Source organism: Lepisma saccharinum, chromosome 13 (genome assembly GCF_977018435.1).
Source record: "Lepisma saccharinum chromosome 13, izLepSacc3.1, whole genome shotgun sequence".
In the NCBI taxonomy this organism is placed as follows: domain Eukaryota; kingdom Metazoa; phylum Arthropoda; class Insecta; order Zygentoma; family Lepismatidae; genus Lepisma; species Lepisma saccharinum.
This window is the reverse complement of record NC_139241.1, coordinates 39,427,285-39,454,815: the sequence shown is the minus strand read 5'-3', so window position 1 is coordinate 39,454,815 and position 27,531 is coordinate 39,427,285. Positions and strand designations below refer to the sequence as shown.

General features: G+C 35.4%; 1 protein-coding gene across 1 annotated transcript in view; it reads left to right on the top strand.

Moving 5' to 3' along the window:
* The window catches only part of LOC145996754 (uncharacterized), an 80,753-nt gene extending 61,362 nt beyond the window's left edge, over positions 1-19,391 (top strand). The window contains exons 4-6 of the mRNA XM_083133283.1: positions 611-778; positions 9,360-9,431; positions 18,353-19,391. Coding sequence (XP_082989409.1) covers positions 611-778; positions 9,360-9,431; positions 18,353-18,415 — 303 coding nt within the window. The 3' untranslated portion in view covers positions 18,416-19,391. The remainder of the gene's footprint in view (positions 1-610; positions 779-9,359; positions 9,432-18,352) is intronic.
* Positions 19,392-27,531: the final 8,140 nt, after the last annotated feature.

The window sequence follows — 27,531 nt, the reverse complement described above, 5'->3', positions numbered from 1 at the left end:
GTACGGTTCCCTGTGGAAAAAAATCATGTGAGTAACCTTTATTATTACAAGATCTGCCCAGAACATATGCTGAAAGCGGAGCCTTCAAGCATTTAATCACTTTTGTATGCGAGTCTACAAATTGGCAAAGACATGTTCATCAGTGTGACATCCCTAATCACAGCAACTTCCAGTTACATTGGGTATTCCGAAATGCCTTTTCACATTGCTTAAACGAACTTGTTCGCCAGTTTCACGAACAATGAACACGAGCTGTTCAACTCATTACAATGTTTGTGGCACACGCAGTTACCCTACACTGAGGCAAACGCCTGCGGGTTGGTCGCGTTTCAAGGTCATAGATTAAGTCAACTTCATTTAGAGGTGTGATGGTTCTCCGTCGATACACTTAGGTTTCATAGGGATACATACTAGATTTAAGTTATTGTGGAATGTTTGGGTTTGCTATAACGTGTTTATCTGTAAGCCATTGAGATTTTCTATATTGAAGATACTAGTCATGACACTGTGATAATGTCAAATTAAGGTACGCAAATATTACTAAAACACTTTCATTTTATTGGTGAAGTAGCTTTAGGAGACTAACAAACAATCTATTCACTAATTTCAGGAAGGTGAAGACGGCACACGGCAGGGTGGAAGCGGCAGCGACCTTATAGGCACCCTGTTGCGATTCGTCCTTGGTGCTAGTGGTTCCTCTGGTGGTTCCTCCGGTGGTGCACCACCAGGAAGCCCGGATGAGGGCGGCGACAACTCATCTTCACCAGCGGCCGATACGGTATGATATAAAAGGGAAGAAAACTAGAGAATCAAAGCTTCCACACGCCGTCACAACCAAGTGGGCCAATCACGGACGTTGTTGACTGATCGCACACCTTGACGCGAAGACCCTTGGAATCAAAGTCGCTAATTCTAACACTCAAGCTAACTGGACTTGGAAGGTGGACCACAGTTCCTTAACTAATACTAACCTCAAGGAATGGACACTTGTTGATGACTAACTTTGTATTTTTGATAACTAAACTTTCGAGACTGTGTACAAAGGACACTATAACAAAATAAAAGTGCTAACACTGTGACGTAATTTGGACTATTAAGGGATAATGAGTGACTAACATGCCCAACAAGTAGTATTGTATAGACACACATAAACATGTAATTGTGTAAATCATGACATGTTTAATATGTAGTATATTTTGTAAAGAAACGTACACAATAATGTAGCGAAACTAATCCTGATATATTCAAACTCTGGAAACTAAATAACATAAAAATGGTACATGTTATAATTTGGTTCAAACTCTTTACACAAGAAATGTAATTAATTAATCGTCACATGTTTTAACTTTAGATCACAAATTAGAACAAGTGCAATGAATAAATCAAATGTTAAAACTTTAGAGCACACATTTATAGCAATGTAATGAATAAATCAAAACGAATTGAAACTCTAGTATCTAAAATAACCCTAACATGTTCGAACGTATATAGTATCATATAGCCTATATAGGTACATTAACAACAAAGTAATGAATTGGATCTTAACATGTTCAAACAGCCTTAGACGTGTAACAGCATTTACTTATAAAAATTGCAACACAGGCTCTAATGTGTTCAAACCAGAGTAGACACTTAAACTTTAACACAATTCTAAAAATTGAAACAAGTTCAAACTGCAGTAGGCAAGTGAACATCAACATGATAACATAAATGACTGTGGCAGACACATAAACCACAATAATGAGGTTGTACAATCCAACATGTTCAAACTGGAGGAGGAATCTAAAAACAACAATGCAATGATGTAACTGAAATGATGTTCAAACTTTTGTAGTCATTAAATAATATAATAGGGCCTCCCCTTGGCGCAGTTGTAGCGTCGTTGCCTTGTAATCAAGGGATCCCGGGTTCGATACCCGGTGGAGGCACAAGTGGTTCGGATCCCACTTTAAACTATAGGTCCAGTCCCGATTAGCCATACTGTGCATAAAGTGGACTTAAAACACCAACTCAACAACAACAAATAATATAATAAAAGGATTAATGCCAATACGATCAAACTCCGATCGATAAATAACCAACAATATAAGTTTGAACAACCATCTGGTTGAAACTGGTAGGCTCGTAATTAACAATGCATACAAGTAGAGATGTATCTGATAATTAACAATGCAAGGGTAAAGCTTGTAACAGTGCTAAATCAACTATTTTTTCTCTCCAAAATTTAGCATCGTGTAAATTTTTAATAGTTACTCACCAACCGCAAACAGCACAAGGTTACCCAGTGCACATGAAAAAAACAAAAAAAAAAAAAACGAATATCATGTGGAGCCAAAAAAGTGGTATTTCAGATTTTGTGAAGACCTTCATAAACCACTGAATGCTTTCAACGATGCAACCAGCAGTACATGGAAATAAACAGGCATGGTACAGCCAGTTCGCTGGCAACTATCTCGACGTTCATGTTGCATAGTGTTGCATATGATCAAGGGGACGGTCAGCATTAATGCCCTTGTAATTTACATTCAGTTTATGCACAGATAGGTTAATCGGGACTGGACTTACTGTTTAAAGTGTGATCCGAACTTTTATGTGCCTTCAACGTCATATGAAAACACAAAATATATACATACATATAATTTGAAACACGTTTTGTTTGATTAAATGCAAATTAAATTAAGATTTAATCAATTATAAACATATCTTTAGCCACTTTTTCCAGGATAAATTAAAGTTTTGGACACAGTTCTTTTGGCGACATGTAAAAGCGCTTTACAAAGTGCTCCAAACATTTCGATTCACAAATTATATATTTTGGCATCCAAAATACTGCAAAGGAAGTTGGATCAAGATATTCATAACCATGGCAACTGGGTGTGATACACGTGACATAAATATATGTGTTCCCTCCATAGAAGCACACTTCATTGGGATCGATACTTTTAATTAACCCTCGTTTATATACACACACTTGTATACAAAAAAAACGAACATTTTGCTTAATATTACGCTTTAATATTCCACGATGCACTTTTCAAGTCTTGCCTTATCAATTCAGCTTATGTTGTTGTGAAGAATTAGGGAAGATTTACACTAATAACCCAAGGCTTGAAATAGATGACTTGTGAAAATATGGTGGAAGAAAGTGAGCAAATGGAATTATTTGCTTTCTTATACAGAATCAAACTAATATCGTATTCCGTACTGTTATCGTATGATTACAGCACATAGATGGCGCTAAAGTGAATCATTTTACAATTTCAATTTATTAATTTATATTTCCATTATATCTGCACAATTTTTAATTGTTTTATTGAAAATAATGAACTTTAATTAGAAATAAAAGTAGAAAGTAAGCAATATAGACGCTGGTGAACACAGAACTGTAATATTCAGTTATTCAATATGATTATACACAGGATTAAATAAATATCAATTCATTGGGGAAAAAGTATGAATCTAAGTGAATCAACAAATATCATAATATAAATATTATGTATAAAATCCTTTGTTAAGGTTAAAGTTTAAAAATGTAGTTGGTGAATAGGTTAGACGAAAATGTTTTTAATATAATTTGGTTAACATTTCACAATCACATCATTAAGGTAAATTTGGCGAATAATATGAGCATACATGATATGTGGTAATAGCAAAGAAAGAGGCAATTCCTTCCTCCCATTTATGATAAAATTAAATAAATCATTAAAAGTACTGTGCTTGCAGTTAATTCCAAGTGACCACTAAAATATTAAATAACATGCATAATACTAAGAATTATTACAGAGTTGAAGACGAAGTAGATGCTCAGGTTAGTGACAGTAAATTGCAAGCTAGTTGAACTAAATACTAAGTTACCTACATTAAAATCCTAATGTACGATGTCCATAATTAATTTTTTTAAAAATATATTACATTCAGGCATACACTCGGTTATTGTTATATTCCATGACGAATTAGACTTTTACAAATTTGTACAACGATGACTAAAACTATTAGTGACATGGGGTCAAAAGTTTGTGGATCAAGACCTAATTTGCAATATGAAATTATCATGTTGAGGAACTAGTTTTACTGATAATTTGTTTATATGTAACGCTTTTTCCTTCAGAATATATCTCTACAGACGTATTTCACTGTATTATCGTCACATTTTTATACCATTTTCTTTTGCAAAAATGTATGTGAAGCCTTTTTTAAAAAACAAAAAATGCCGATACTTAAAAATGATTTATTACTAAACTACCTTTGGTGCTAGGATGCACAGATTACTAGCGTATGTGTTAGAACTGAATATTCCCAATCGACGCACATGATTTCTTCGTGACAGTATAGCGATTCTTTTTTATTTTCTGTAAAATAGTTAACATATTAGTTCTTATTGGTTTGTGCATTGTAGTCGAAATATTATACTTGAGAAAATTTACTAAGTGAACAAAATGTAATATGTGTCCAAAGATTCTGCTCCGCTATCATTGGTTCGTTAACTGACGCGCCAATGCGACGATTAAGCGATGAAAGGGGATAAACCAATTTGTGGAGTGAAAAACAGAGTTTGCCGATTATGCGGTGAAATACGGTATTTGTGATTCCCTTGTGAACCATAAATTGACAGTCTCTTTGGACTGTGTACTCGTTTCCAGAATGATTAACGACTTTCTAGACCTCTATTAAGAGTAATCAGTACAAGAATACACTACATGCTATTTTGTGAATTTCAACTAGGATAGATACTAACTTTATGCTCGTGCAAGTTTAATAACCCAGTATTATTCCTATTGTCTGTCTCGGGAATTTCTGTATCAAGCGAATGAAAGCAAGTGTGCACAAGTAGTGACTCGAGAACGCGTGAAAGGGAAAGGGATTCCATGGAGGAGCAACGTGACTGCAGATACCAGTCGTTTACAGCTCCACCCACTCTCGCTTTCTCCCCTTCTCTATCATTATGCTCGACCTTGCTCCACAGATTCCCGAGACAGAGTGTAGATGCATGAAATTTTGTCGGAGTCAGCAGCAACCTTTGGGTACAGAGCATGTTGATAAATATGACGGAAGATGGCACTCCTAACAATTATTTATTTTTAATAACTACTTTTAAGTTATTCTGATCGTAATCTAATAGTATTTTGAAGAAAATTAGCATTTAGTGGAAAAACTAAATGTATATATCTACATTACAACTGTTTCGTATTTGTTATTTTTATTGAAAACAATATGCTGTTCATTAATAGAGAATAACACTTCTTTATAACCGAAAGAGTGCTAGGTTTCGATTTCTCAAAGTCTTATTTTCAAATTGTTCCTTCAATACAGCACATGTGCATAATCTACGGGAAATAAATTATGTTATATCATGTGAATACTAACAGAACTTCTGGCGTGTTGAAAGTAAGAGAGCTCATTCACATACTGAAAGAAGCAGTGACGTCATGGGTGAACGAAATGTTTTCATGTGGGGTCTGATGTGGAGGGGGTGATTGATAATATGTAATCATTGTCTTGCCTTCTCTCTCTCTCTCTCTTTATCACCATTTTCTCTCTCTCGCTTTCCCATTATTCTTTTTTTCGTCTCGATCTCTCAGTATATTTTCTGTGGTATAAGTAGTAACTTTCCTGTAAGCATCTAAATGTCAACCTCACGTTCACACAACACACCCCAAGAAACAGCATTTCTTACACAAAAGAGGCTCTGGAATCTGGATCTACAACCAGTATAATACTTTGAAGGATTGTGTGTTGTCCTATATTACGTCCTTATATGTGATGAGTGCCCCTCGGCTTGTAACCTGGGTAAGGAAATTTTAGTTCTCAGATACACTTCTTGATTTTTATTATGATATGGGCTTAATCCTGTATAATGTGACGGGTGTAAGTAGGCTAAGTGTTGACGCATCCACGGTTTTGACTTCATTCATTCATTGAGTTTATTTGCATTATTTTCAGTCGCTCCATCACTCTAAGAATATTTTCCTCTTCCTTCTCTCTCTCTCTCTCTCTCTCTCTCTCTCTCTCTCTCTATATATATATATATATATATATATATATATATATATATATATATACCCCTTTCCAATACAGTGGTGCCAGGAAGAGAAATACTGCTGCCAACTCACGAACTAAGGTAGACAGTCATTTGTTCACTCCTTGATTGATTTATTCAGTTTCCTTTGCTTTTCAGTCACTTTTCTCAAATCGCATAGATGATAAGTAGTAATGTGAACTTGAGGAAAAGACAACGACAAACATACAAGGACAACACACATCAAAAGTTCCATAAAGGATGTACTGGCTGCGAGTCCAGACGCCAAAGCCTCGTTAGTCTGCAAAATGTAGTCCAGGGTGTACTACGTGGGAAAGAGGTTGACCCCTTCCTCCCCTTACACCTACATTTGTTCACTTCCCTCGCAGTCGGGTCTCACTCATCGCACAACACTTGAGCAACCTTGTGTTCTGACGTCACGGGAGAAGGCTTTTTAATTTTAGGCTAAATGCCTACGTTGTTAAGTTAGGCTAGCCATGTCTAGTTCTCTCAGCCTAAATAATAATTTTTCATTGTATTTATGTTAATGGAACCTAACCTAACAGGCTTAACCTAACCTCGTAGGCATTCCTCGTCTGACGTCAGAACACAAGGTAGCAAATCTGTTGCGCGAAGAGGAAGATCCCTCGCAGTCACCGCAGACGAAAATCTCCCCCTTCTCTTGTATTCATATGCCATATTTAGAACTACCTTCCCCTGATTCGTTGGCAAAACCTTCAACAACCTTAAGTAATATGTCTCTTGCGCTGTGTACGGTTTTCCTTTCATGAAGATAAAACCACTTATTATTGAATAAAGGTGCCGAAGGGGCATTATTATTTGGCAAGCGTCTCATTCCACCCCTCACTCTTTATTCGCTAGTTTAGGATTGACAACAGCGTCAGAAGGTTCTACTCTTCCTGGTAGGGCAGTAAAAACGATCAATGTGTGAACTATTCTTATTGATTTTTCTTTAAATGCCCTCGCATGGGACATTTAGGTGTCCTCGCTCACCCTATGGTGTCGCACTCTAGCGAAGCAACACACTAAGTACTTCCTGAAAGAATAATTCATGCCTTTCATTTAAAAAACAAAACAAAAACAATGAAGACATTCACACTGAACATGACGTCAGTTTGAATGCTTCCATTTGATTCTGCATGTCGTAAAAATGAATACATAGGTAACACGTCTTTCAGTGTATGAGCTCTATAAGAAACGTCACTCAAATCATAACATGCTGTTGACTTAACATCATTAGAGTCAGCATTAACAATAAAATTTGATATTTTGTGTCGAGGATAACGACATTGACCACGTAATACACAATTCCAGAGCAATTTTAGTATAAACAGATAAAAAAAGTAGTTGAAACTAAACCAACAGCTTTAAGGGGCTGAAAAGATCGTATTGCATTTTCGATTATGAATGTAAGGCAATTATTTTTATAAAAAAAATAAAACGTTGAAGCTGTGGTACTTAAAATTATTTAAAGATAAGAACTACCCACGATCAGTTTCCGGTTAAAAGTCACTTTTTCACATGATGCTCTTCTTAGTAGACTACCTGTATTTTTTTTTGTAAAACTATACATTAAGTGTGTACTACGAATTACAAAAGTATGTATAAATGTAAAGTATATTTTGTAATAAGGTTGTATGACTCAACAAGTGTAGAATGATCACTAGTATGATATGCATTTATTTTGTCATTTACACGCAGCTTGACATAAATATGCCAAATTTTAATTTACAAATTGAATAATACGATTTTGTCGATATCATTGACGAACAAATATTAACGACATAGTAAAACAAATTTCCGAACAACATCATAAGCCACAAATTTAAGAACGGACATTTTTTAACAGTATTTTCGACACTACCATTGGTGTCAAAACAATTGGTTTGATTGATTGATTTAGTTTATTTTACTTCGCGTTTTGGGCCTCTTGGCTAATTTCCAAAGATGGAGATGAGTGATGAAATTGATGAAGGGACAATCACAAACAACCAAGCCCGAGCGGGATTTGAACTCGGGACCCTTGGCGTCGGAGAGCGATCTAAACAATTGGTAAAATGTATTTTCGGCTAACGGTAACCATCTCAATGAGGGCGTTGTGTGTTCATACTTAGTATGGCCTTGAATCGCAACTGATCTAAACCCTTTGATACTTCTATCTAGGCTGTTGGAGAATATTAGTATACTTTGCACTAGAGATGAATATAGTTATTATATTGTAGATCTTTCTTCTTATCGCGACTACGAAAATGAATTATGAAGGAAACACACATGCATTTTTCCCGGATTCGAACCGAGGGCCTTTGGCGTGAAGAGTAGCAGGGATCTTAAAGAAATGTTGAGAATGGTCTGCTGACTTTATAAATCTGATATGTTTAACGGAACACATGTGCTGGAGTGTGGGTGTGGATATATGCATAATTTCTTCGTCAATTCATTTCGTGTTTTCCTACTAATGTACTGATATTATTTACTTAGATTAACATGATCATCTTCAAGCATGTATATACCATACAAACTGTAAATATGAATTGGTTTCATCGACATATTAGCGAAAAAACAAATGCCAACTCATATTTGTATGACTGTTAAGACTTACGTTAGGCAATGAGATTTATTGCACAACATTTTTCATAATTCCTGGTACATTTACTTTCGAAATGCCATACTGCAGAAAGAGATCAAATTGTCACATGTTATTGACATTTTATAACGCACCTTCGAGAAGTTCCTACCTCCTGCCTACATCATCTTGTCAATAATATCTCCTCAGAAAAGCTATTGGATTTTTAAAATAGCGGACACATGGATATACAAAGGTTATCCAGTAGATATCCAGTATGTTTGGGGATGCTGCATTGAAAATCTTTAAAAAATGGACATGTTGCGAAGGTATTTTCAGAATGGCCATATGGCGCCATTAAATCACTTTCATTGTGTTACACCTGGATGGAGTGGAGAGTACTCTCGGAATCCAAGGCTTTTAGTACTCATATACAGTATGTAGGGTCTATATCTAAATGACATCCACTTCTTGATCACTTTTCAAAAAACATATTCTGCAGATGTGTAGCAGAGTATACAATATAGTTATAGCATATCGAACAATGGACTTGCAAATAATCTGATTGGCACATAGGAGGTCATATCTGCTAGTGATCATTCTACAAGTGCATGCTTGTAAAAAAAACTATGTACATACTACAATTACTCACATACGCCACTGCTCTTCCATGTGAAGAAGATACTGATAGCCCGAGTGAGTATTTTAAGTCCTGATTGTTACAACTGCTCACCAGGAGCTCATTTTTCTATTCGGCAGGATGGACGAAACGAGGGAGGACTCTTTAGCCCACTCAGGCTCCTGACGGACTCCATATCCACGGTGCTGAGGGTGAGTAGCTTACATTATCTAAGGTATTGTTTGTTAGAGATGCCAAGTGGAGAGGAAGCAGGTGAGTAATGGAGCTAGAAGCAGACAATCAAATGAGAACACACTTGCAGAAGCTCTGAAACCAGTTTTAGGTAGACAAATTTCAACTTGGATTTTTACTTGCTAAAATTCACACGGTACGAACACGTTTATATTAAGTTGCAGAAGCAACCCTTCGTACTTCTTTCGTACTTCTGCGCATGTCACTGCGCAACGTTGCAGACGATGCTCCTCCTATAGTTCGCTTTTCGAACTTCTGCGCATGGCACTGCGCATCGTTGCAGACGAGGTTCATCCCACAAATTACTTTTCGTTCTTCTGCGCATGCTTTATCTGATTTTGCAGAGTATCTCTTCCTAATAAACTGCTTTCTTTCAGTTGCGCATGCGCAAACCTGCTAGCGCTTGAAACTCATGCAACATCAAACTAAAATCATAAATTTGAACCTATCTAGCTTTTCTGTAAAATTAAAAAATAGCATTAAGAGGGTATAATATGACCCTCAAAATTCGGCCATAGATAAACAAGCACAAGCAAGTGATCTCTACATTCATTGCATGTAAGTTTTAATGGCAACGATTTGTCAGGCCAATGAACAGGTTGCCAACTTCAATAGAGCAGAAAAGGAAAATCTTTTCCACGTTAAATAATATCATTATGTTCTTATCAAATAAAACTTTACTCTCTGACAGTTACTATTGGAAGCATAAGACAAACAATAATTAACATTACAGATAGTTTTTAATTTCATTTTGGATAAATTAATTAAGTAATAATATTATACATAGGTAGGTACTAGTTAGGAAAACATTTCTTAGCTTAAAAATATATTACAGAAAATGCAGTTCATAGTTATCAACCAATAAATTGTTCCAAGAAAAGCCCAACAAATATGTTCGATAGGGTGCAGGCTTGACGCGAAATCATTTTATAAACGAAAATCAAACTCTAGGATTGTCACTTCAAAAATTATTCACACCATTATTTCCCATATATTTCTTCCTTGTAGCTTGTATTTTCAAGCAAATTTTATTTAAAAATATTAGCATAAGTATAAAAGTTCTATCCAAGGCCACAATTTTGGTTTTTAGTAGCGTTCAATTATGTTGGGTTTTAAAAGTTTTGAATTATGTTTGTCAAAATTCATAACAGTTTGATAGTACATCTAACCTGTTTCGAATATTCCTAAATGTTCATAACAATAAGAATCTGTAGATATGAAGTGCAAGTAACTCAAGGATTCTCATGTACTAAGTGTTTATATCTACATAACACCTAGTATGCCCATCACTTTTAATGACGTTGAAAAGGACTAATTATAATGTTTCCATTTCTTTGGCGTCTCGCTCTTCTTTACCTTGACATGGAATAAGTAGTAAGTAAAATTTCAGCAAATGATGAATGAGTGATTCTGACGATATGAGGCTTAGCTGTTAGTGTAAGCTAAGATCGTTCCGCTGTGATCCATTAAAATGGTATAACTTTTCTCCTATCACAGTTGGTAAGATTTTTTTGTTTCAAAATGTGGACAATTTAATTTTCAATTTTCGTTAATATGCGCCGCTTTTCTGCCTGTTGATGATGAATTCAAATCGGTACCTGGTGTCGTACGCGCTGTGCTAACCACTCGGCCACAGAGGAAGTATTTTTTTCTAATTAAAGTTTTCCTTATCATGAACTGTTTCTCAAAGGAAGTACATTAACTTTTTTGAAACCTCCGTTTATTGTTGAATTGCGGAATGTTTGAAGCTAAGTCATGTTTTTTGTATCATCTAAACGCTTTATATATTTCATTCATCTTCATATATTTTATTACCTATTCAATTATTTGATGCTCAACATAATTTAACCGCTGTCCGTATTGTTTCTTATTCTTCACCGCTGCGCAGGCTAAGACACACTGTTTCAGCTTCATCACTCATCCTGCTTCATCTCAATTCTTGGATACCATGACCTGGCAGAACGAATAGGATACCAGGCTGCTGCCAGTATACACAGTAACTTATAACATTAATATTTCGGTCAGCGAGTAGGCCTACTACCGATAATAATTAGTGATTACTAGGCCCAGGAACTTTATGTCGTATAAAACTGTAAAATATGTATGTAATTATGACATAACATTGAAAAATATGTCACATAAAATTAAAAATGTCAGGCAAATGCAGAAATATTCCAAGTAAAGCCAAAAAAAATGCAGAACAGTACTTTCGAATTTATCATTACACGGGAAGTCAGTATCTTCCAGGGAAGATTGACAGGTACCCCTCTACGAGAGTTACGTTTATGTAAGACAATTATGAGGATTCACCTGTATGAACGCCGATTTATCAAGTTTATGTATTCAGGACACTCCTCTATTACGGCCGCTTTCCAATTCTCAACATTATGAAGATCAATATTAAAACATGGAAATTATATTTTAGCAAAACTAATTATGCCACTAATATTAAAGAAAATTATCTGTTTAAAGGATTAATAAAATTCAAAGAATAATCCTGATATATTATTTATAAATTATGAATAGCCAGAAAAGCTAAAAGCTAAATTTAATCCTTAGTTACCTCAAACAGCCGAAAGTCGTATGACAACGAAATAAACAGGCTTCCCCTATAAAAGCGAGGAAAATCTGATAGGTATTGGGAGTCATATGTCATTTTCACTCGTATTCACTTCGTCCAAAGTCCCACCAACAGGGTTTTCGTCCGTTGGAAGACGACTTAGCTGAATGAGGATCACTTCGGAAACCTGGAAAGGGGATGAGGTTTTCACCTAAATCCAACCAGGACCTTTCGACTAAATCACCAGCAGAGTCTTCATTAAGGCGAACTGTGGTTCTCACTCGGGTACCTTTTTCTCACCGCTAACAAGCATTTTGATCTTTTCACAGGCAGCAGCTATTTCAAGATACGTAAAGCTACAGCTTGGAATAGCGGTATCATATAAGGCTGGTGATATCAAATCAAAGATTTGTGATCGAGAAAACAGCAACAGCATCGAATAAAATTAATCAATAGATAGAAACAAGCCGTTCAAGGATTAAGAACGGAAGATTCCTACCTGTATCGCTGGCAACGGATCAGGTGTTACCTTACCCTTAAGAACAGTGTCCGATCAAAGAAGGTAACGATACCTGTGGAGTCCAAAGGAGCCGGACGCGTGGGTACGTGACAAGATCGACTGGGGTTGGGTGGGGTATTAAATGAAGTCAGAATACATTTAACCAAAGAATGTAGTGGGAAAATACTGAAAATATCTTGAGGTTCACTTCAATTATTCTACGTTTCATTTACTATTCTGTCAGATTTACACCTTCGTGGAAACTAAAGCAGATCTCTACAGTTCTGGTAAATATAGGCAATTAATACACAAACACAACTTTTTGGGCGGATTTTAACTAAATAAAATCTGAAAAACAACCTACCACATTCTTGTCAGCACGTGTTACACTCAATATTATTTTCCGTTCCACAATGCACATATCATCTTGTAGCAGCATTCAATACACAAGCAGACTTTTGGGGGCTATAGAATTTGAAATCAAATGCCGGCGGGATAAAACGAAGGGAGGTATTATTGTTCTGTACCAGTCAAGAAAAGACTGCAACTGCTTTTACGCGTAATTTCTTTGTCCATAATTTCCTTATCCTGCCATTGATAGTATAATCTAAATGTTGTGCCAAAGGTATGAAGAATAAATTATAAGATAACCTTTTATTATGCAAGACAATTACGAAAGTATACAGAAATATGACTTATTACAAGAAAATTGAAGAAATATGTTGTAAAAACGCTAAATTGGTAAAATATGTCAAAATATGCCTTAGCAAGTTCGTCTATTTTGGCTGATTTTCAAAAGATACGTGAAGATCTCACCACAGTTTCCGATCCGATGCCAAGTCAAAAATATGTTATAACTAGAGCTACGATTTTTATGACCTAAAAATCACCGAAATATACAAAATAAAATATGCTCTTATGACCAAAAATTTTACAAAATATGCACTATAATTTGAAAAATATGCCCTTATAACTAGACTGTTTCAAACATCAATCTAACTTATGCTGAAATATTTTCATATACGTACTATTTTTAGTTCACTTTATGGGCCCGGATGAGTTGAAATGCACAATGAATACTTTCTGTAAATTTTCAATTAAAAATTAAAAACATTTTGCTGCAGTCCAAAAAAAAAAAAAAATAGCCCGCTCGAGTGAACATGGGAGTAAGAACGAATCCACTTGGAAAACGACTGTATATGTCTTTAAAAAGTGAAAATATGCTGAATATGATCGAAAATCCATCAAAATATGCTTTATTACTTAGAAATGGCCAAAAATGCCAAAATGTGCCCTTAAAAAGCACCTTAATTCAATGAGTTTCTTCACAATATGAATTTCTACATATTTAGGGAACACATCACCATTACCAAAAATAATATGCTAAGTCATAAAAATCCTAGCCCTAGTTATAACATAATGTCCCGGACAGTAGTGTTTACTATGTTAGGCGTACATGTAGTTGATCGTCAATTATGTTAGTTATGGTGGGACATTCCTACCCTATGAACAAAATTATCAATTAATCAATCTGCTTATTTATTCTTTCCCTACTCAGAAGGTTCACCTTTTTTAGTTCATAAATATGTGTTTCTAACATAATAAGATCATATTTGATACTGATATCTGTTCAAAAATATTTACATCTGTATTACCTAAAATGCTAAACAGCATTTCTCCATTAATTAAACAGATTCAATCAACAAAATCCGATATTTATATCGGATGTAGGCCTATCTAACACTTGCAACGGTCAGTTAGTGTTGTTATGTTGCTTGTCTTAAGTGAAAAAATAAACACCCTATTTCAAATTCAGAAACATTTTACATGTAAAAAGTACTAGATAAATACATATTTCGACCAATCATATTCAATCATATTCATATTCATAACAATTGCTGTTATTTCAGTGAAAATATTAAAACATTTCGCGGCGCACACTTTGGGAACTACTGTACTAGGTTATAACAATATATTTGTATTTGTTTTTTAGATAAAGATGGGTCACTACAATAAAATTTAATGCTAATTGTTGCAGTTAATTTTCTATTTCTAGATAGCAAACAAACATATCGACTGATATTATATATATTATATGATAGAAATTGACTTTTGGTTTCAAGACTGCCATAGACAGGCACATAGCTAGGATTCTTTATATTACTCGTTTAATTAGCAGTAACTATCTAAATATAATTCGTCAACATGGAAAGTAGATACAAATAACTTCTGACAAGGTTTAAAATAAGCTTCGTTACGTTCAACTCTTAATATGGGTTGTGTCGATTGAATGAGCCAGGTTTGTTTGTAAATTGAGCATCTCAATAAAGTGTCGGTACGTAAGTAGGGTCTATTAAGTAGAGGTGTGATTTTCTGGCGTCTATGTTTTCGAAAATATATTGTAATTTTTCTTTCCTTAACTACTAGAATATTAGAATTTCACTAGTAAAGTCGGTCTGACAGTCGTGTAAGTTGTCCTGGTTCGATTCTCAAGTAGCAATTATTTGTATGTCCTTGCATAAGTGGCTCTGGTGAACACCTAACCTCGCATTGATGGTACGGCGCTCTTGATTGTGCCGGTTGGTGCTGATCGCATCATATCCACCAAACCTAAGATAGAGAAGTTGTGGAGCCCTATCTCCACATATTCAATGTGATTTCGTGGTGAGGTGCATTGTACAGGTATACCTTTGATGCCGTTATTACAAGCAAGAAAGCTTTACCATTTATGGACAAAAGATGAATAAAAGTTGAAAGGATTTTGTGCTACCGTTCAAAGGAATGACGGCGAAAGAAACAAAAATTGAGTGAGGAAGCAGAAAGGCGAAGGGGGGGGGGGGGTCAGACACTCAGTTAACTCATGTAAAGTACACAAAATTTTGAAATGAAACGTTAGTACGTAGTAACAACTTTTGCATTTCATTCGCTCAATTCAAAAACTAAACATTGTATATTTTCTGTTTTGTGGAAAACCAAACAGACAAAATCATGCATTATTTCTCATATAAATGTATAATGGTCATCTCGAAGAATGAGTATCAGGAACAAGTATAGTGTTTCAGTAAATCACTGCGTTTATCATATGGATTGACTGTAGGTCTAAATTTAAAAGTGTATAACTGTATAGCTGGCTGGTAACTGGACTTCTGCCAGGGTTATTGGTATTGTTTATTTATGCATGTGTTCATGACAATAAAACGTATGATAGAGACGTGATTCGTCCTTCCTTATTGGTTAAATATGTTATCACTTCCAACAGAACTCATCATCTTTGATATTAATTACGGCTTATAGGAAAACATTATAGCCTGCACTCAAATTCGATGGAACCCTTCAATTAACTGATTAGATCTTTGTGTATGGATGAATCGCTCAGTTAATTGATATAAAGTACATAAAATGTAGAAATGAGACGTTAGTAGTAACAACTTTTGCATTTCATTCGCTCAATTCAAAAACTAAACATTGTATATTTTCTTTTTTCGCGGAAAACAGACAAAATCATGCGACATTTCTCATATAAATGTATAATGGTCATCTCAAAGGATCAGTATCAGAAACATAATTTTTCACTAAATAATCACAAACGGTAATATTTAAATCTGATTAGTATTATGCAACTTTGCAAAAATGGTCGTTTCTTTCTTTATCTTTATATTTCATTGCCAAATATCAAAGACATTTCCTTTGCATTATACAAATTATGCAAGAAACACTGAAGTGCATTTTTGAACAAGCGATGTTAAATACGAATAATATAGCATCTAATTTACTGCCAAGTTTGTACAATATGTTGATGTTAAATATTGCAAATATAATTGTGTTAAATGTCAACCAATGCTTCAAATTGCTAAGTGAATATTTCTTTAAGAAAAACAGCTGTAAATACTCAAAACTTACAGGCACTGAAGTATTTGAAAACGTATTAATTTAACACTACTGCAGATGTGATATAGATCTAAAGTTCTAATTACAGCTACACCAAGAAAAGCTTAATTTGCACACTTGCAACACACAAACACACATCAACGACTCAGAATAGTATGAATAGAAATAGGCACCTTAGACATAATGATAATCTTCCTAAATTATTATTCAGATTGATAAATATTGGCTACAATTAATATTCTTTTGTAAAACACACATACACACACAGGATATAAAATAGACGAATCGGAGACTTTCTTAGCAGCGAATGATGAAGAGGTTTTCTCGCGATATCAACCAGCTGATTTCCGGATAGGCTTCCGAGCTTTCGAGAGCTAACGTCCCTCTCATATTCAGGGATGAGAGTGACGTAAGCTCTCGAAAGCACGGAAGGCTATCTGGAAATCACCTGACTTATATCCCGAGAAAACCTCTTCTTCGGACAAGTACATTGTTAACAATATGAAATGAGGCTCAAGCATATTATTCCCACACGTTCTCTTCTCATACGCAAATTGTTCACCAATCTGGAACAAGTGCACTTTTACGTGTAGCAGTGGTTCTAATATGCACCTTCTTCTTGTGTTTCAGAGTTTATTTTCCGCTCTCTTCTAGAACTTTAATTCGCTAATAATTTCATTTGTATTGAAGCAAATAAATTACAAGTAGACGCATCTACCCTGTTGGTAAGTAGTCGCAGACAATGGTGATCGGGTAGTGGTTTTAGAACATGCAGTGATAATAGAGCTCATAGGTACACTTACATTTGGGGTTGCGTCTACTCCTAAGGTTTGCACTAAGTGCTTGACTTAGATTTGATTAGTGCTTATTTGTATTAAAGAATTGTCAGCTTATGGTGTGTTGCTTTTAGACAGTTCTTTTAAAACAAATACTCTAACACCCAACAAATCAGGTATTTTTGACAGAATCGTGCAGAGCTGTTTTCTGTTTTCTAGTTTATGAATTACTGTGTGTTAGTAGATTATTAATACATTCATACTGTATTTACACATTGAAACGTTAAGCACAATTTTGCTTTTCAATACAAAACCAATGACAAACTCTTCTCAAACTTATAAACACAGATTGAGGCAAATCGCATGGTTCTAGCAAACCATTACCTACCCCAGAAAATATAGATATTACAATACAAAATAAATTAAAAGAATTCAGATAGTTATTGAATATTTAAAGTCAATATGTTTCAGCATTGTTTAAAGTTTAGGCAATATGGTTGTTGTATTCTACGGGTTCAAATTGTCAATATATTCGTTAAAGGTGAATATTTTGTACGAATAACATAATTTATTAACAATCACTCATTTTCTAAGAATACCATTTCTTTAATAAAAAGCATTTTTCTTGTAATAATAATCAAACAAAAAAATCAGCAATAAAGCAAATTGTTTGATATCGTCTTCATATGTTAACTACATCTGATTGTAAGATTAACATTTATTTTAGTTGCAAATTGATAAACTGGCTGCGGAAATAAAATTCCTTCAAACAAAACAATAAATTTATCTTGGTTGTAGATAAAAAACGTGTGGGTTAATTGCTTTATTAAACGTTCATTTAATCGTATGGGTTACTTGGGTTAACAAGAATTCAATCAATTAATCAATTAATTTTGTATGAAATTGCAGAAGTTTACCAAATTTTCTGCAACAGGCAAATATAGGCATAACACGTTCCTCACTAAGAAAGTCATATATTTTTAATCATCGTTATTCACACTTCAAACACTAACATTTTAACATTTAGACAGATCACTGTCTTTGACCCGTATATTGACTAAGCCAGCTGCTCGCATCGCATGCAAGAACAATAAACAAGGTGGATGTGACGTATTCCACATGATTTTATCTCACTCATTCTTTTCTTTCCTTTTTCAGATCAAATTCTCCATTTTGCGAGGTTTAGTTTCCCTAGCAAGCGGCCTACTTTCATCCAGATAGAGAAAAACAGTCTGCAAACATTTGGAACTTATCTTGAACAATTATTAAACAAAAACCTAATTGATATTTAATTTTAAATACCAATACGTCACACTTTGTTGTATTTAGTTCCTCTTTAGTGTCTCCAAAGATTCTTCAGTGTCATATTTCGTAACAATTTCTTGGAATGAAAGTAATTTGAATTTAAGAAAATTTAAGAAACGTAATATTAACCTTACATGAACGGTGACTAGTGTAGTTAATTCTACACAACTGTTTCACTTTGCTTCATAAACGAATGAATTTATTATGTTTATTTTATTTGTTACAAATGACATTGTTTCATGTTCATGCATGTGCTTGTTTCATTATGTGTGTATTATTATGATAAAATTGTGATCACATATTTTAATTCATTCTTAGGTTGGGTACCTAATATTTAATACTCGTGGCAGGTGTACTAAATATTTACCTATGAAAGGCATATAAGTTAAGGTCATTGTTAAGGAACCCTTGAGGTTATATTTATTACAATTTCGTTTCATTTTATAATATCCTTTTAACAGAAAGTTTGATATAGTTAGGCATGTATAAATTAACAATTTGTTACTGCAAATGTAGAAGCGATAATTATTACTTTAAGAGAATTCTGAGATATTATATTCAATAAATATATAAATCAGATTTATGAAGTAATACTTGCGTTTCTTTCCTAAAAACATTAAATTTGCTTTCAAACCGTGAACGCTCATATTCACGTCATGACAATAACGTATCACAGAAGTTAATTATTTGACTATGCTTTAAAATGCATCAAAGAAGCGTCAGAATTTTCATGTAGTTTTTCATTTATGCCATTAAACAACACAATATTACTTTAGAAAGTATAATTGAAAATCAACTGAATAATTAATCTTGAGCATTATTCATGGCCTGTATTTTTGTATGTATCATGTTTGTAACACATATGAGATTGTAAATATGTAATATATTTTATGAGGACAATGAAAAAGGCTTTCCTTTTTATACTTGTACACCACCCACTCAATCCTATATGTACACTATCTTGTCAAAAGTATCCGGACAACTACTCAAAACTGTCACCAGACTTACATTGTGCCACAAATTTCAGTAATTGACGTTAAAACGGAGCAGGTCAACCTTTTGATGCGATGACAGCTCTAACTATGCAGGAGAGACTTTGAATTAAGTGTCGGAAAATCTCCAAAGAAATGTCGGGCCGCTTCTTCCCGAAAAGCTGTATCCAAAGCATACCGCGATATGGGTCGTTGGCGTCTGGAGTGAAGCCTGTGTTCTAATTCATTTCAAAGATGTTCAATGGGACTTATGTCAGGGCCCTGGGCCGGCAAATTCATTTCTGTAATGCTATCGTCTGCGAATCATTCTCTCACAGGTCTTGCTTAATGACAAGGAGCGTTGTCAAGCTGATATAGGAAACCGTCATCATATAATTGTTCTTCTATCGTAGACAGGACGAAACTAGTGAAACTGTCTTTGCACACTTCCTCATTTATATTTCTAGTCAGTTTTACAGGAACGTCCATTACATGAAACAAATACACCGTGACACCATCTTCTCCAAGTTTCACTGTCGGCACTACACATTCTGACAGGTTTCGTTATCCAAACATTCCCCAGACCAAAACCCTCTCGTCAACATCCACATGGTAAAGCGTGATTCATCACTCCAAATCAGAAATTTCTAGTGGTCTACAATCCAGTGGCGTCGTTCCTTACCCACTACATGCGATAATAAGCACTTACAGCGGTAATATTTGACTTTTGGGCGGTTGCTCCAACATGGAAACCCATTTGTTTCAACTCTCGACGTACATTCAAGATGCTCTCTGGACAATCAGTAAGTAGCACTACGGAACGTCTGCGTGATGTTTTCACACAATGACTGGCGATCGCGAACCACTTTATTCAAAGTAAGGTTTTGCATTTCTGTCATTACCCGTTGCCTACCCGACCTTTGTTTTGTTGCGCTTGTGCCTTCAGATTTCCATTTCACAATCACGTCACTAACAGTTGACCTGGGCAAATTGATAACGGCTGAAATGTATCTGGTCAAATTCTTGTTCATCTGGCAACCGATAAGCAGACCAAAGCCACTGAGCTCCTTAAACTTACTTACCCTTTCTGTTCGCACTCATCACTTAAAAACGCATATCTCCTTATTCCTTACATACCTATTGCTCAGACGTGAGTTTACGAGGTAGTGTCCTAATACTTTTGACCAGACAGCGTATATGTATAGATGAAAATTTATCAGATGACAAAGATATTGACACTATATTTTTCACAATTTTTCTGGAAAGGTATGTATAAACTCACACAGAATTTTCTAGTAAAATTGTAAGAACATCATGTCAGTATATTTGTCATCTGATATATGTTCATACATAATAATCTAAGCAGATCCATTTGCCTAGTTTTTCTGGCTGTGCAACTAAGGATTTGGAGTTCGAACCAAGCGGCGGTTTTTGCCATTTAACCAACAAGTCTCGGTGTGATAGTTGTGATTATTCTATCCATAAAGTAGAATACATAAAATAAATACAACAAAGAGACCATTTCCTCAAAAGTGAGTCAATGAACAACCACATCATAGATTGCTGAAACGTTCATATTTTCCTTTCCTCTAATACAAAACTCTAAAAATTTGAACTAAATTTAACAACTTATATTCATCTGGCTGCTTAAGTAAATTGATTTTTAATCTGATCACACGAAAGATACAATTAGTTGAATTACATTGCATGATATTAAAGGCAATTACAATATATTTCTGATCTTCCAAAGAAAAGACAAAACATTTGAGATAATTCTTTGCTGTATTAGATTATATGAATACACACACACAAAGATACAAAATTAAATATTTTTTTTAGACATAAAATGATTGAAGCGTTTACTTGTAAGTATCGTGAAGAACAATTAAAATAGGTTCGACATACATAAAAAAACATGTTTAATCTTCTCACACAATATTTGATTTGTTATCTTTGCAGATCAAATTCTCCATTTTACGAGGTATAATCAAAGTAGGAACCGTCATACTCTATTCCAGATAGAACATCAGTCTGCAAACATTTGGAACATCCCTTCGTCCATTTTGAACAAAAATGTAATGAATTGTAGAGTTATCAAAACCAATACACTTCGATATCATCAACTTCTTATGTGCCATTAATTGAAAATCTTTTATTGTAAATTTTAAGATTATTTTATGTATCTTGTCATCAAAGCAAGTAATGAGATTAAGTGCCAAGTTAATTTAGAGTTAGAATGAAACGTTAGGATTCAAAGAGAGTAGGAAATACTTGAGATTTATGTATAAATAAGTTCAAAGTAGCTTAAATGTGCTATTATTAGTTTTAATTAGAATGTGTATGTGTGTGTGTTTCAATTTCATTGCGTATCTCTTCAAAATATTGTTTCAATCAAACATTTTCCACCAAAAGAAAACAATTGCAACACATATCAAATTCTAATCACAACACAATATAAAAGGGGGGGGGGTTAACAAGTTGAAACCCCTTCCGTTGGTTTGTTTGTTTATGTGAAGAAGGCTAATCGGGACTGGACTTACAGTTTAAAGTATGATCCGGACCACTGTGAAATGTTCCTCCACCTGGTAATACTTTCATTGGTATAGTGAACATTTGGCACTATTTGCATCATCAAATACGTAAACATCTTAAAATGAGTCAAAACACTACATTGGCTAATAGTTATATTAATATTAGACACTTGCACTCAGTAGGTATTTTAAAGATTAAAGTCCAATTCTAATCAAGTTAATTGTTTAAAAAATACTATTATGGTTATTTAAGTAATAGACATCCAAATTGTATAGGAAGAATTTATATTGGTTTTATTTTAATGTATCCCGTACCGTGGTCGTGGCATCCTGCTTTGGGATCGGGATACGGGACGTGTACAACTTCGAGTCTCCTGGGGGAAGCGTAACAACTTTTCTTCAGAGATTTTGGCCATCGTATGGGAACGGTGGTCACCCATCATCGTGAGGAAATTTTGGAGCTACGAGTGAGTAGCGTAACCCGGTCATGGAAACTTACAATAACGACTAGGGTTCGTTGTGCTGACCACACGTCACCCCGTTACTGGTTTATGATGTCTCACCTCGGGTGAGTGAGTGAGTAGGGTCAGGTGGGAGTGAGGCCGGCAGTCGGTAGGTAGGCCAGGCCCTCAATGGACTGTTGCACCACGGGTTATGCATTTTTATTTTGAAGTATTTATAAGTTACAAATAGTAACAACTATAATTAGAAAATTGTTCCAGCTTTGCGTTGCTTCAAGTTGAACCCTGCCCTATTATATCTGTATATATACAAGCAAGACAACACACCTCTAAATCAATATAATTTACATCAGAAGATTGCTTTTCACATCGACTGCACAAAAGATCAAACAAAACAGAATCCTTGCACAAAAACAGAATTCCCAAGTCTAAGTTATCTCTCAAAGGCACAAGGTTGTAATCACACAATAAGGACGTATAGAGAACCAGTAGCCAATAAAATTATGTATTCAGATAAATCCATGGTGGTGATTTCCCTTACATTTCGCCTACTTTTGAGGAAATTTCTCTTTCTCCCTTTAAATTGCATTAAGAAGTTCCACTTTGTGGAAAATTTTCCTTAAGTTACCAAAGGAGATTCACATTTGACGTTGCGTGTAAGTTCCCAATTTCATAGCTAGTGGCGCTGTTGTTACTGAGCTTGGGCATCGCACATGCAATCAAGGAGCCTTCCCCATTAACACCATCACCTGTCATTGTACTTTTTTGCTTGGAATGCATTATTGTCGATCTATTGTAGGTGGCAGACACCATAGGCACCGCCACATAAGGGCATAAGCCCTTCCAATCCCTGAATTATGCAAGACAAGGGAAAAATCTACAACAAATTTGCAGACATTTAGATTCGAGTTCAACAAATTTGTGAGCAAATGTATGTGGTACCAACACGACCTCGCTGGCAAATATTTGAGCTATTCCTCGTTTCACTTATTGCTACCTTAGATCTACGATTTTCACCCGAGAACCAGCATTGTCGGGAACTGTTTATTTTGATCCCAAATACCTCAGAACCGCAGACTATTGACATTCGACAAGTACAGCAAGTTGGTAACAAAATGGACAACTGTGTATTCCTATATCCTCGATAGCCTGGAGGCTGAGGCTACAAGCTGTTTTTTTTTTTTTTTTAAATGAACCAATGGAAACAAAGATTCCCTTACGCCGTCAACATTCGAAAATTCGTGATTCATACCGCTTCAATGTATCCTTCTGTAGTTACTGTCGCAAAGAATGCAGTTATTGAAGAGATCTTTCAGCACAATGCGAAGCGTGCAGACATAGTTAAGATCAACAATGTTGGGTGATCGACTTTCAGGACTGAATATGTTAAACGTTCACCAACCAAAAGTGCAAAGTGATCCATCCAAACCTTCATTCTACAGTGATTGACTTATTTGGCAGAGTCTATAGATTTGTATCCGGGAAGAGCTGTTGTGTGTTGCTTTCTACAAGTGAAGAAAGTGGTAAATGCTCATATTTTTATTATTTATTTATTTAAGTGTTGTTAACAGATTAACCTTTACACAACACTGTGTGTTTAACACATATGCACAATACTATTTTACAAAGTAAGGCTAGAATAAAAGATTACATATGTTCGTGAATTTAGATTAGTGTTTAGCGTCTGCTTTTCCCTGAGTTTGACCCCTCCATCAAAAATTTCTGGTGATTCCAATACTTTAGAGGAGCTTCCAATACTTTAGAGGAGCTTATTTAAACAAAATTGAAAACCACATTTTCAGAGTTACGTTCCTCTGATTCTCATACGACGAAATAACACTGGCTGATCAACTTGAAGTATCCCCTTCTGCTCCAACACTTCAGTGGATTCCACCTTTTTCTTCAGTTATCTGAATTTACTAAATCTTCTTTATGTGTATGTGTGTGCATGTTTGTGAGAGCGAGAGAGAGAGAGAGAGAGAGAGAGAGAGAGAGAGAGAGAGAGAGAGAGAGAGACAGATATACAGATAGATGAAGAGGGTGTATTGATTTGGTTTATTTTACTTCTCTTTTCTGCAACTTTTGGCTAATCGTGAAGATGAGGGTGAGTGCTGATATGATGAAAATGACGAAAGGACTCTAGCAAAGAACACCCATGGATAGACCGAAATTCGAACCCAGGCCCCCTGCCATGTGGCGCGCTGTGCTAAAGACTCGGTAACGTAGGTTGGCAGACAGAGCAGGCTGGCAGACAGAGCAGGTTGGCAGACAGAGATACCAACTCGCAAAAATGTTTTAATTCACCATAAGTATAATGGTACATAGTGTGAGATACAGAATAATTGTAAGTTCATGACAACATGCTCTGTACTGTTAAAGAGCCCACCAGTGAAGTAGCGCCATTTTCTGCAGCCCCCCAAAAGTTAAATATTTGGGAGCTCTTAGTGAAAAAAAACATTAATAGGTACTATACAACATATACCACTGATGATGTTACAAGAGTGGTTGAACATGCAATAGCTGGCTATCCCGCCCACCCAACAGTTGTACAAGAAATTACATTTTCCCCCCAAACCCTGCCTTCCCAATATTTATATATTAGGGTAGTAACTTTTGGAAATTAAATCAGGATTATATGAATCTCTGATAAATGACTGGAACAGAAAATCGGCTGTAATTTCTTTCACTTCAACACAAGGGTGCAGTCAGGATTCTCTCTGGGATAGGGTTGGGGGGGAGGCCTCACGCTGTCAAATATTTAGTATATGGTCTTTTGTATTTCTTGCTTGGTAGAATTTTAAAAATACCAATCAGGTTCATTAAATACATAGACATTTGCTATTAATCCAGCTTCTGCTTAAATATGATAATCCGCATCACTGGCTTACGCAGAAAGGGGGCTGAGTGGCCTACAGCACCTCCGAAATTTTTAATAATCAACATTTCAAATACAAGCACTAAAATCTCAGCAATACTCAGTATGAAAAACTAAATATGCTGACCAAGGCAGTAATTTATTTTATTAAAAACATAAACTAAACGAAACGTTTCAACCTTCTAGCAGGGTCTTCTTCAGACTCTGTATCAAGTACAAATGTAACAAGATACAAAAACAGGGCATTATATATTCACAAACATTACTCCGTCCAGACTATTAGAAAGTTGTTCTGGAACTTTCTAGGAGGTGGCTTTCCCTTGTCAACTGTATTTTCACCTAAAAGGCTAAACACAATTACTTCCATATAGAATGTGGTTGGACTTTTTATCTCACTTTTTCCTTCATTTTTCTTCCTTCTCCTCTCCTCTTCTCTCTTGTCTTTTCCACTCTTTCTAACACCTTCTTCCACTCTTTGTTTAACTTCAGTCCCCCAATCCAGTTCATTGTGTCTTCTTCACCTTTCTTTTTCTATTTCCTTGGCATCCTTCCATTTTCTCACTAGCATTCTCTTCTCCCTTCCTATCTGCTTAGCCTCATCCCACTCTATGTCATGTCCTGTTTCTCTCGTGTGTTTAAATATCGCATTTCCTCTCTTTTAAGTCGTACATCATCCCTATATTGTTTCAACCTGTCTTTCAGCCTCTTTTTCGTTTCTCCTATGTACACACTCTGACATTTTTTACATTTCACTTCGTAGATAATCCCTTGCTCTTCCTCTTCTCTGTTTTCCTTTTTTCTTGTTTGCATTCTTGCATACATAGCCTATGGAAACAGCTGGAAAAGAATGGCTATGAGAAGCAGGATAAACTGGACATAAACAGAAGAAGGAAGAAAAGGGTCAGGGGAGAATTGGAAGAAAAAGAAAAAGAGGAAGAGAAAGAAACAGAGAGAAGGTTTGGAATAAGGAGTATGGGAAAGACCACAGAAAAGATATGCAAAGTGCTTAGGAAAGCGGGCATTAAAACTTACAGGAAGGGAGGGAGAAGAATCTTAGGAATAGCGAAGAATGCAAACAAGAAAAAGGAAAACAGAGAAGTATATGGAAGTAAATATGTTTAGCCTTTTAGGTGACAGTACAGTTGACAAGGGAAAGCCACCTTCTAGAAAGTTCCAGAACAACTTTCTAATAGTCTGGAGGGAGTAATGTTTATGTATATATAATGCCCTGTCTTTGTGTCTTGTTACATTTGTACTTGATACAGAGCCTGAAGAAGACCTTGCTAGAAGGTTGAAACGTTACGTTTAGTTTATGTTTTTAATAAAATAAATTTCTGCCTTGGTCAGCATATTTAGTTTTTCATATCATGGGAACAAGGCTTAATGGTGTTACAATACTCAGTAGTAAATGCAAGCCCTATAAAATGACTCCCAGTTGAAATTTTTTGGAGAAAAACGTTCTAAATATACGAAATATCTTGTTGTGTATGCCGTTTGCCGGGGGCACAATGTTTTGAAAAACAATGGGTTCTTATAAATTAAAATAATAATAGTAATTACACGACAAATTATTAAGTGCGCTACGTCCCCACGGGCCCCTATAAGTTGGCGCCACTGAAAGCATCCACCCATTCAATTCCAGCCCCTCCTGAAAAAATATCCTGCGTACGCCAGTGATGAAGCGCGATCCTTTCCTGCCAAGGATATTGAAAATTCAATTCAATTCGCGGCATAAATTATGATCTGAACAAAATCAGTACTTGGTTAGCTAATCATGGACAACTAATTAATTCTTCCAAAACCCAAACTATTATTATAGGTTCACAAAAAATGCTTTCCACGTTTGAAATTTCGTCTCTCCCGCCCGTAAGGGAAAGGTCAAACTGCCAAAAATCTGGGTGTAATATATAATCAGCATCTAACATGGTTAGATCACATAAATTTAACGAGTAAAAGAGCTTTTGCTGCATTGCACTCTCCTGTTCGGCTTAAACATTTTCTACCCGTTAGCATTAAAATTAAACTGGTGCAAGCACTTGTTTTTCCACACTTCGATTACTGCGATTCTGTCTATTCCGACCTACCAGATGTTCTCGCTCAACGTCTTCAACGAGTACAAAACGCCTGCGTCCGCTATAGTTTCGATCTGAAATAGGGATCAATTGGCTCAAGTTAATTGATCGGCGACAGGTAC